Source organism: Pagrus major, chromosome 19 (genome assembly GCF_040436345.1).
Source record: "Pagrus major chromosome 19, Pma_NU_1.0".
Taxonomy (NCBI): domain Eukaryota; kingdom Metazoa; phylum Chordata; class Actinopteri; order Spariformes; family Sparidae; genus Pagrus; species Pagrus major.
The window spans coordinates 19,852,101-19,864,328 of NC_133233.1; the positions used below are offsets into that span (position 1 = coordinate 19,852,101).

Genomic DNA, 12,228 nt, shown 5'->3' on the forward strand with positions numbered 1-12,228 from the left:
GTGTATAGCACTATTTAGCAAATGTCAGCATGCAAACACGGTGAACTAAGATGGTTGGTATTATAACTGCTAAAGCTTAATTTATATTTCTGCATACCAATGGCATTTGTAGGCCTACAGTTCGGCTGTAGGGTACACCACATGCCACGACAGTTAAATAAGAAGCCAATCAAGCTGCAGCACCGGATACTTTCTGAACAGTTGTGTGTACAACCAGGAAATATCAAATCAAGACGGATGATAATTATATCACAGTTTATAATGATGTATATACATGTAAACAGCATTTTTTTCAGCAAATATCTTAGTTACAATAATATTGTTATTATTTATTATTTTCTTCTGTTATACACATTTAGCGAAGCCATTTCGGCTACAAACCTTCTGGTCACTGCAACTGCCACTGGATTTGTTAAATTTGTATGTATCATGTCAACATTTCTACAAAAGATATCAGATTACGTGTATATGAGCTGCTCATCAGGAGAAGAAGGGGCCGCTGATGGCATGACAGCTAAGGGAGATGGCTTCCGAGCACGAAGCCACTTTGAGACCCCTGATGGCTTCCCGTTTCAGCTCACAAAAGTGTATTTCTAACGAGAGGTTTCCATCGTTTATGGCGACATGGTATTTTAGGTCTTGCAGCCCTACTGTAGACCCTCACCTACTGTATTTTAGGGTTAGGGTTATCTATCTATCTATCTATCTAGGCTTGCTATCTAACCCTGAATGCTTTTTTGCTTCTCATCTTGATGAAGATTTTTTCTATATGTGTTTGTGTTTGTGTGTGTGGGCTGGTTATTTTCTATGACCAGTCTGACATCTGACTCATGCTGTTACATCCATTGCATCATTCTCAGTCTCACTGACCACTTGTTCTGCAGCAGGAACTGAAAAATCTGCTACTTTGTCATCCGCTGCTCATACTCAACACCTCCTCTGCTTTTGTCTCCCGTGCAGTCCAAGAGAAGCAGCAGCTGGAAAAGGAGACAGGCCTGAAGATTGTGGAGGCCGGAGTCAGTGATGTAAGTTATACTCTCTAAAAATATCCGTTGTGTGTAAGAAAAAAAGAAAAAAAGAAAAAGAGCGTGAGTGCTTGTCTTCTTGGGCCTTGTGGGGAAGGAATAAGTGTGATTCCAACTTGTCTTGGCATTCGCATCACACCTGCAGCTTCAGTTGTGCAGCCAAACACTAATCTGCAGCAGCGATGAATTCCAAACACACATCCTTTTAAGTGCGCTGCTTTGATTACCGTCCCCCATACTCATTTCCTTTAGGTCTCTAAGAGCTGTTGTCACCATGGCGAATAAAACACAACACAAGACAAAAGCCATATGCATTTTATGAAACTTAAACTGAGTGTTGATCGTCACCGCGGGGCAACAATAACCAGATTATCTTGAGTGCTGTCACTTTGTCGGGGGGCCCTGATGCTCCTGTGACATATTCATTGGAAAAAATTAAGAGGAGAGCAGGAGGACACTCAGGATGATCCAGATGAAAGGAGAGTAAATGTGTATTCATTCAACACTGATAAATATTCATATGTATCAGCGGTGAGGATCTAATCAAGCACCCATTGATGCATCATAGCCCTCCATGCTTGCCTGGTAAATGAGTTTCTCTATGGAAATGAGACAGACAGCCTTAGACCCCTGAGCTGCCCTGATCATGAGGCATGCTGGGAGCTAAATGGATGTGGCCTGTGCATCGCAGGACAGTTGCCATTGGCAACAACCGTCACAGACTGTATAGACAAGATCATTTTCCCCTGTTCTCTACGCTGTCTCCCTTTTGGTGTCACTGCCTTTTCTTCGCCCATCTGCCTCCTACTTATATCTTTTTTAGCACCACATTTTCTCTCATCTTATTCCACATTGTGTCTTTATCACGTTCTTCTCAATTATCTCTGATTCACTTTTTTTCCTCTTCTTCTTCACTGTGACTTTTTGTCCTGTTCTTTGTCTGCCTCTCCTCGCCTCCTTTTCATTCTTTTATTCCCACTCAGTCTGATTCCTGCGCTTAGCCAGCACTGGTACAGGGCTGTGTTTGTCATATTGGGCCTATTTGTAGATAATTAGCTGCAATAATAGCCTCTCTGCAGGAGCCAGGGTGAGGGAGGGATGGATGGGAAGAGGGAGGGAGGAAAGGAAAAAATCTGTCTTCCACCTCATGGGGAGAAAATCTGCGCCAGACTGTGTTTGTAGAAATGCATGTTAAGGAAGCGCGGCATTTACTGTACTACAAATAAAGACCTGGCAAAGTATAAACACTGCAAACTCACTCAGAGGGCCTTTTATTAGCAACAGCTCTAACGTGGAAGTGTTGATCTCACCAATTTGTATCCAAGAAGTGGAGAGTTGAGGGTAAGTTGGGCAAAATAGTAGCTTTTGACAGGAGAGCCTGTGGAGTGGGCTCTTCAAATACATTAGTTTAAAAGGTGTTAAACCAAAAGCGTGCTTTCAGTAAATGTGCCGTAAATTGACCGCAGTTATGAGTGAATGCATGTTAGAGGTTGCAGAATGGGTCTCCTGTTGCCTGCTTCTCGGTGGCAAAAATAGAAATACGCTGGGTGAAATAGCTCAGTGGATCCATAAGAGGTAGAGAGCAGGAAAAATTAAGCACAGCACTAAATGTAGACGGTATTCTTTCCCGTGCAAGCTTGTATAAAACCATCAATGCGGTTGATATCATTAAGTCTTATCACTGACAACTTCCCCCCCTCCTCCGTTTTTATTTAAGAGGTGACAAATGACAAAACAGCTTAGGAAGATGTCCAGATAGAGCGAACGTCAATAGCAGTAGATGCGGACGAGGATAAGCAAATGTCAAAGTGGGGGGAAGGAGACATCAATCAATAGGCCGAGCAATATCTACTCCATTATAGATCGCAGGGAAGTCGGCTTCCTAAGGAGGAAAAAAACAACAGAAAAATGACTACTTTGTTTTTTTAATAACGTACGTATATGTGGGGGCATAAGCAATGTATTTTCAGAGTATCGTTCTTATTAACAGCTGTTTCCCAAGTGGGGAGCTGCACTCCCGAAAGGCAAATGGAGGTCCTCTCACAGCAATTCATGAGACCTGTAAACGTGTGAAAAACTGTGTGAGGATGGAAAAGAAGTGAAGTGAAAAGAAATTCGTGCTCGACGTGCAGCTTTAGCAGCAACTGGCTCCACTCTCTGTATTGAAACCATACATATAAATACATATATCCACGCTATTATCAGACACTTCTACACGACTCTACGTGTGGAAATAAGCCGTAAACCTAAAAGGCAAAACGCTCTGTGAGTGTGCATCCTTCCTCCTGCCTCCTCGTATCTTCTGCCGTGCAGGAGGGGGGGCGGTGAGTCAGCCCTGCCTCATCCAAGCTGGAGACAGCGACCAGGCACCGGGCAAAAGGGTTGCTTTTGCTGGCAGCCATAGACACAGCATGACTGGTACCAGTGGGGAGCGTGGAGAGGAGATGCGAGGGAATAAAAGGGAGGTTCAGAAAGATATTTTCTGCAAGGGAGGGGCGTGTTGGTCAGATGTTTTTTGCTTTGGTTAGACATAAAAAAAGACCCCCAACAGAATATTATACAATCCTCATACTGTAATCTAAAGCTTGAAAATAGTAGTTTCTAGTTAAAATGTGCATTAATGACCTTTAAATCCTCCTTAATGCTTGTGAGGTGATAATTCATCTCAAAAGTATTTTCTGAGGTTAAATATTTCCCTGCTCACAACGCCCAAATAGACGCCTTGATGACCAAAAGCTTGGTTTGCCAATGAGGATTCATACTGATACGAGTGTGCAGAAGCTTTCCTCTAGATTAAAAATTAAATATGAAAAAAAAAAAATCATTTCTGACAGCTGAGACGACAAAACTCCACCAAGACAGAAACTGAGAAAACATAAATTACTGCTTCATGTAACAGTGGCTCCAAATCAGGGCTGGGTGATATGACCTTAAAAGATTATCGCAAGACATGGTATAAATCTTGATAGTTTTAAATTCCTCAAAAGCACTCCATAAATGCTAGGACTGGGCGACAGGATCAAATATCATACAACTTTTGACCAAATACTTCGAAGTCGATCTTGCCAAAATATTACAATACACAGAAAAAGTGTTGATGATGAGGAAGCTACTCCGTAGTCTGGTGGTACGTCAGTGGATACTTCAGTATCTTCTTCCAGATGGCAGCAGGGGGTGGGTGTCGTCTTTTAGTATCCTTTGGGCTCTGTGCAGACATCTCACTTCACGGATGTCACTGATGCTCTGTAGATGTTACCAATGATGCTTTGGGTGGTTTTAATCACCCGCTGTAGAGCCTTCTGCTTCTGGGCCGTGTACAAACCATGCCAGTTTGTGATGTACGTCAGGATGCTTTCTACTGCTCCTCTGTAAAAAAAGTTTACCAGAATTTGGCTCTGGAATTTAGCCTTCCTGAGTATCCTCAGGAAGTAGAGCCTTTTCTGTGCTTTTTTAAACCAGGGTGGTGATTTGTGATGATGAGGAAGATAGATTCTTCCTGTGAGGAAGTCCAATATCCAATTGCAGAGTGTGGTACTCAGGCCGAGAGTGTTTAGTTTCCAATCAGCTTTCTGGGTGAGCTTGTATTGAATGCTGAGCTGAAATCAACAAACATCATTCTGATGTAGCTGCTTATTCTCCAGGTGTGTGAAGACTGAGTGGACGGCAGTGGATATAACATCCTCAGATATATCATTTCAGTTATACTTATATTAAAGTCCTTGTAGCTGATAGGTTAAGATTATATACATTTTATAATAGCATTTACATGTTTATTCTTAGATATAGGACATTTATTAGCACTTATAACTTGACCTAATAAGTCATTGTTCTTGGTTTAGATCCTGTAGCTGCAAAAAGGATAGTGAGCTGATAATACGTGCATAGTTTACTGCTAATAAATGCATTATAAGTGCGTATTAATCAACAATAAATCTGAGTGGTTTGACATTGATATAATAGATAAGTTAGTTAAACTGTTTGCTATAAACAATTACAAGAAGCTCATAAGGTTTTTATTTCTGTTCTTAAGCAGTCTCTAAACAGGTTTCTTTTGGGTGCTTGTAAATGTCTTATAATCTAATATAAACACAGTGCCGGCCCTGACCAGTTTGGTGCCCTAGGCAAGATTTTGGCTGGCGCCCCCTTGCATCGCAGTCAATTTTATAATTAATTTTCATACACTCACACAGAAACTACATGTATGTATTCTATTCGATTTTATTTCTTTTAAGTCAAAAATATCACACCAAATAAAAACTGAAAAAAGAAACAAGTGATAAATTAAAAATACAATATAAATAAGGTATTGCACAAACATATTAAAGAATATTCTATTTACATACAAAATAAAAACAGTCTGTATTCTTTGGGAGGAAACCTTTTTGCAGCAGAAGCAGTGCAAGCTATCATTCTTTTTTGAGTACATCAGCCAGCTTCTTTTGATTTTTCCCCACTGACTCTAGTAAAAAAAGTCATGTGGACATTCTCCCAACTTTGTTTTTGGTAAATTAACTGTTTTTTTATTTGAAACTGTCCTCTGTGAACTAACTCCTTTCTTACTTTGTCAGTTAGAAGAGATGGCCAGTCAGCAGGTCTACTGGTGCAGCCTTTAGTCCTGATGCTGTGTCACTCTGGTGTGCTGAGGTAGAGGACAGGAGCACCTGATGCTCACTGGGGGTGGTGGTGAAATATTTTAAAAGTGCATCTGAAGAGAGAAGAGAAGTATATGTGAGCACTGGATGTTACAGTTTAATAAAAAACAGATGCTTGGTGTGTGCTATACATAAGACTAATATAGACTAATAATGAAAATAAGATGAGATTCATTCAACTTTATCATCATTGCAATGCAAGTCAGTCTAACCAGAGTGCAAAAAGCAGTAAAGTGCAGTGAAATGTATGTGTGTGTGTGTGTGTGTGTGTGTGTGTGTGTGTAGCCTATGAATGATATGGGAAAGTAGTATTAGCATTAATACACTTTAACAAACATAAACTGTGAGACAATAAACCAAAGTCTTACAACTACCCTATTACTTATAAAGTGGGTGGAAAGCTAATAGCATTTTAACTGACATACAAGCAGGAAAACGCAGCCAACAGGTTAAAATAACACCTGAACAGACCTGATGTTAACTTTCCAAATGTCCCTCATGACTTTAAGGTGGAGTAACATTAACTTACATCGACTCAGCTATTTACTGATTATTAAACAATGCTACTATCGTCCGCAGTAAGCTAGCAAGCTAACACTCTGCTCCAACAACGGTAACTACGATGCATATTAGTTTCATTCACTTCATCACATTGACGTTACTGTACCTCTTTCTTTTTCACGTTTTGCTTCCTCTGCTTTCCTTCTTCTCCTTCCCTGGGCGCCGGATGGTTTCAGCCTTTTGGACATAGTGGTTCCGCAGCGGAACTTCCGCTACGGTACTGATAAACCTCTCTTGGTCTTGGGTCAGATTCAGGCAGCTCGCCTCTCGACCCCGCCCCCTCACAGAGGGCAGGTACAGTGCAACGAGCCAGGAACCCAGAAGAAAGGCCTCTCCAGTATTTATTAGGCTTTGCAATAAGGTTATGTTGCTGTGGGCTTATATAATATTTCGAAATAATATTAGTAATAGCGCTGGTAAAAAATTGTTTGTTTGTTTTTTTTCTTCCTTCTTTGCGGCGCCCCCCGTGGATGACGGCGCCCTTAGCATTCGCCTATACTGCCTATGCCCAGGGCCGGCCCTGTATAAACATGTTATAATTAACATTTATATAGTCTTATTAATGTTATTAAGCAACTTGGACTGTATAAGGGCTTTATCACCCATAAACTTATAAAACTTATTACAAGGACCTTAATATGAAGTGTAACCTCTAGAAAACATTTAAAGAACCGACAGTTTTCCCAAATTTCTTTTTTCTTCATGCCAATATCTCCAAACACGCCGCGTTATGGATCTCCACATTCTGTGTAAGATGGTCCCCATGTGATTAAGTTGGTAGTTAAATTGAGATTCACCGACATTTTGACAGCGGTCTCATGTTGGAGATAACTCCGGCATACTGCTTATGTGAAGAGGCACTTATTAAGCACAGTATTCCCTGAGCTGGGTGTCAACTGATTATTCAACCACTAAATGTAAATCATATATGGCAGGCAGGGAGTCTCTGCTCTGTGCACGTGTGTATTGTTTGTGTGTACGCCTGCACACATGTACAGTAAACATGTGCAGTATCACTCCCTGTGAGTCTGTCCATAATATTTCTGTAATTGGTATTTATAGGGCTTACTGTATGTGTGCATTTGACTTGTTTTTGCATGTGTCTACGTGTCTCTAAGCCACTGGTCCTCCATTTGATTTCTACTCTAGCTACATAATGGAAGTGGAGGCAGGTGAAATGATCCTGTCATGTGTCAATCTAGAGGAGCTGCCGGAGGATGTGACCGTCTTATGATGGTCGAAGGCTCACATTATATTTCTAATCAAAGGACGAAGTGCAGAGGCACAGACGCAAAACTCATCTCAGAGAAAGGTCACATGTAATGATGACCCCTCCCGATGGATTTGATGGCTTTCTTTCCAATATCCTCTGCCATAATTAATGCAAGGGCACATCTATTTCAAAATGTTGAGGCTTCCTTAAAAAAATATCAAGGTGCATTAGGTTTTAAGTATTAATATATATATTACATACGTGCGTATATTCCTAGTTTGAACAAATGAATGTCTAATATCAAGTTCAAATTAGGTCAGCACGTAACATGTTTTATGCTGAATTTCAACTTGCCAACAGAAAACGACTGTACTGTGAGTAGTATTTATGAACTACTGACTTATTATCTTCCTATCAGCCATCTAATTGATGAGTTTGTGTATACCAGTTTGTTAAGACCAGGGGTTGTGTTGCTTCTTTCAGTTATTTTTAGCATTTATTTTTATTAGCCAAGCCAGCTGCATGTTTCTGGTAATGTCAGTCGGTCTGTTGGTTCGCAGTCCATGAAGTCTTTATTTTAATTAGTCCAGATCTTTGGTTAGTGACTAAATACCTGCAAAAAAATCACATTCCCAACATACTTAGCTGTACATTGTGCTAATAAATATATATAAACCATATGCATGTGTGTAATAATCATAAATTAACTTTTAGGCAACATAGGGGCATATATTGTATATTACATTTCTGTAAGGGGCTTCCATCCCCATCAGGCATTTTTGAACACTTATGCATTACGAATGTGTTACTGCTTGTCAAGACAATACAACACTAGATACAGTATAGATCGCTCCAGATCTATAGATGTAGCCAGAGACAGGTCTCGAACAAAGTTAATTTTGTCCTTCTTCAAAATTTAGGACATTCAGGACAGGATTCAGAACCTGCCGCTAGTCTCCTAAAAGTGCCGGCCAGTGGCGAAACGAGGAGACCAGATACAGGGAATGACTCTTCAGTGCACCATCTTGTTTCTAAACTGTCTCTGTATATATAATGTACCTTCAATTGACTGTTCCTTCACTTTACCATCACGTAAAAACACAATGAAAACTTGAGCAACAAAAACTACATTAGTACAGCCACCCTTAATGCACTCAGTGGGATCCAATAACTTCTTCTTCGGGGATGCAGATCACTTAAAATTAGCATTTTGTTTTGCTTGAACACTTTTTCACATGAATATTTATTTCCACTTTTTTCTTTTTTTAATATTATGCGCATGGTTATTAGGCAATATCAGTGCATTTTGCTTTCCTTTAATCTAACAAAGCCTGAATATTGTAGCATATACCACTTAACAACAAATACCATGTGCAACCATCAGTGAAGGCAATTCCTCCGAGCGAATGGGACAAATTATTTCAGAGGGGACTTCAAAGGAAAAACTACACTGACCGTTTCCTCCCAGAGAGAAAAGAGACAGACACACAGGCTGAAATAAATAAATAACTGTGATAAGAGTTGTACAAATTGATCTTGTAGCGGCATGGGCCTATGCTTTACTTCAAAACACTTTTTCCCCATGTTGGTTTTTTCAAGCTGTGTGTTTTTTTTTTTTTTAAAGAATCACAAGATGAGAAAAATATATTTTTATGTTAATTTCCAGATCTCTTATTCTCATTTAAGTGTGGATGCAGCTCCTCAGAGGAAATTAGAGTGGCTTGGTTGCACTGCAGGGTATATTCTCTCCCTATCCGTGTGATGTATAGTGCGTATAGGCGTACTGTATGTGTGTATTTGTATCAGCCAATCAATTCCACATTCGCCCTCAATTGCCTTTTTCCACGTTGACAACTCATCCAATCTCCTTCAGACGCTGTAATAAACCCAAACAATGAAAAAAAACTGCCGCCCATAAAAATTTCAGCAGTGCAGGAAGGCCAATCTGGCTGTTTTAAAAGTGGCTAAAATGCCATTACTGTGGCAGATCTGGATGTGAAATGTCATATTGGAGCAGCCCCACTGTGCCTGCAGCCCTGAGTAACACTGCCTCTGTGGAGACTCCAGCTGCCTCCCACTGATGAAAGACCGTCCAGCAGCTCCGTTTCTCAGCAACCTTTTACCATCACCTGACCTTTGGACTGCAGAAATGCCTTTGATACCATGCCATGCAGTTTGGTATTTGCCTCTCTCTATACCATGACGTGTGCATTCCCCCGGGTAAGGGTGGACTTGTCTGTTTTTAATGAGTGTCAGAATGTAAAGTGTTTACTCTCCTACCTTTTGCTTCTTTTATGTTCCGCCGCCTTTGTTAAAGAGAGGCACGGTTACCGTGTATAGTTGACAGTGGTATTTTTACTCGGCTGGTTGAAGGGCAATTCCTCCACCTTTTGCGAGGAATTAAATAACATACTTTTTTTTTTCCTGGTGTATTCATCTCTTCCTGGAAATAAAAGCTCAAGGCCAAGGTGGCCTTGGGGTGTTATGGAGATTTAGATAAAAATTAAAGCAAAATCCACAGATGAAAACTCTTATAGTGTTATAAATCAAAGAACTGTGATGTTCGGTGCTTTACTACATTCCTCACAATAACTCAGGTCAGTGGAGTAGTCCAGTGGTTAAAGCTCTTTTTTCAAAGTAGAAGGTCTTCTGAGCCGGTATTTCTTTCTCTATAGTGTTGAGCTGCCACTAACAATTATTTTCATTGCATTAAATCGTTATTTTTTGCAATGAATTGAGCATTTACCTGTGGCATTACTGGTGGCGCTGCTGTCACAAAGACAGCATTAGCAACATGGCTAGCATCATGGCTACTATCCAAATAAAAACCAACAACCGTAAGAATCCCAGTAGACAGAATGTCTGTTTGAACCATCTCGAGCCTCAGTTTCTATGACTCTCCCTCTTCACCTTCTCTGCCTCCTCCATCAGCGAGGTTGTCTTTATTTTGCATTGTAGACTTTCTGCAGTTAATCCAGTTGTTCCACCGTTACCTGGACATAGCAAGCTGGGAAAACAATAGTTTAATTGTTTTGTCTTCAATGTTTTAATTCCCCAAACTTCAGGACAAAAACCTCTGCAAACTGTTCACCTCATTTGCAATCAAAAATGGAGTTAAATAACAACGTTTCGGGACAAAGACCTACTGAATGACCTGATGAAGGTCTTTGTACCAAAACGTTATTATAATTAATTCTTGATTACAAGTGAGGTGAACAGTATTAGAGAGCTTTTGTCCTGATTTTGTCTGACCTTGGTCTACCTGTCCATCCACAGGTGTGCAAAAGTTTTACTGTGTAAAAATTCCCCCAAACCTCAAAATGATATCTGAGTAGCTTGTTTTACTCAACCAACAGTTCAAAACTGAAACATATTCAGCTTACTAGCATATATGACAAAAAAAAAATGAAATCCTCACATTATAGAGGCTGGTACCAGAGGATATTTGGCATTTTTGCTTGAAAAATGACATTTTGACTAATTGGTAAACCTGTTCTTGCATGTGAAACAAGTTGCTCATTAACCAAAACTAAAGACTAAATTGTACAAATGAGGGCCTCAAATAAAGACTGATAAGGTAGTTTATATCTGCTACTGTTGTTTTGTAATTAATAAGATTATCTTGTCATTCCCCTTCTATGTTTTTATTACAAAGTTTAAACGAACTGCATTTAAATTTATAAAGAGCAAATTAAAAATAAGTCTTTAAAAACAGGCGGTAACGGGACCAAAGCTCCACTGCACAAAGAGGTTTATCGACTAACTGTTGTTTTACACGATTGCTCTCATTAGTCTGCTTAAGGAATAAGTTGTGTGTGAGTTTTTGACTGCATATCGCAATTATTGTAATTTGTTACCGGGATGCTCTCCATTAACCTCACAAAGCAATAACTCAGAATAGTGAATTAATAGACCTTTAGTGACTCTATATGTAGTCGGTGTACATCGAGACAGCAGAACTTTCAGTAAAAGCACAGTAGCAGCGAGAGATGAGAGGGTTTTTTTTTTTCAGCTGGAGTTTTGATCTGTTCTCAACCCGAAACATGTCCTGTTCTGCAGCTGCTTTGCATTTTGGACAGTCGAGGCTACTGTCAGTGGGGGAATTTTAAATTCGGCCTCTTCTACAGTGAAATTTCTCCCTTCATGTTTGTTAAATGTCAGTAGAAAATGGTGAGTCTAGAGAGAGAGAGGCCCTTGAGGTTTGACTCTGACATGCTGACACCAAAACTTGATGTGCACTGTTGATGGTATGAGAAAGAAAAGAAAATGTTGTTTCTGTTTTATTCATAGTAGCTGAGATTTAAAGAGTAACAACAGTGATTAATCCTGACATCAGGAGTAGCATTTGTTTCTGTGGTTTATTATATACGCATATACAGTGTTTGATTGGAGTGACATGAAAGTATTAACTAACTTTTCCTTCAGATTAAAACTGCACATACGGCTCTGGATCCGTTCAAAATGACTGCTTTAGCTCAGACGTTTTGATTATTCAACGGTTCAACCATTGGATACTTCCATGACTCGAAGCAGACTTAATAACTCCAATGACATCCTTGTGGGTGCAGGTTGACCTGCTTGGCATATTTTAAGAAGAAATAATGACACTCTCCACTGCAGCCAGAGACTGACTGGACGCCCCGCTGCTTTCCCTCCGTCCTCGCCACAGTAAATTCCCTATGTGGTGATCACTGAACTCAACTGCCCTCGGTGTAGGACAGCTCATGATTTCTATGCTGCTTTTAAATTCGTATAGAACCTGGAAGACTGCAGCTTC

General features: G+C 40.1%; 1 protein-coding gene across 1 annotated transcript in view; it reads left to right on the plus strand.

Annotated features, from left to right (window-relative positions):
• ptprn2 (protein tyrosine phosphatase receptor type N2) overlaps positions 1-12,228 on the plus strand; it is a 130,294-nt gene that overhangs the window by 73,918 nt on the left and 44,148 nt on the right. The window contains exon 11 of the mRNA XM_073488589.1: positions 961-1,025. Within this exon, the coding sequence (XP_073344690.1) occupies positions 961-1,025 (65 nt within the window). The remainder of the gene's footprint in view (positions 1-960; positions 1,026-12,228) is intronic.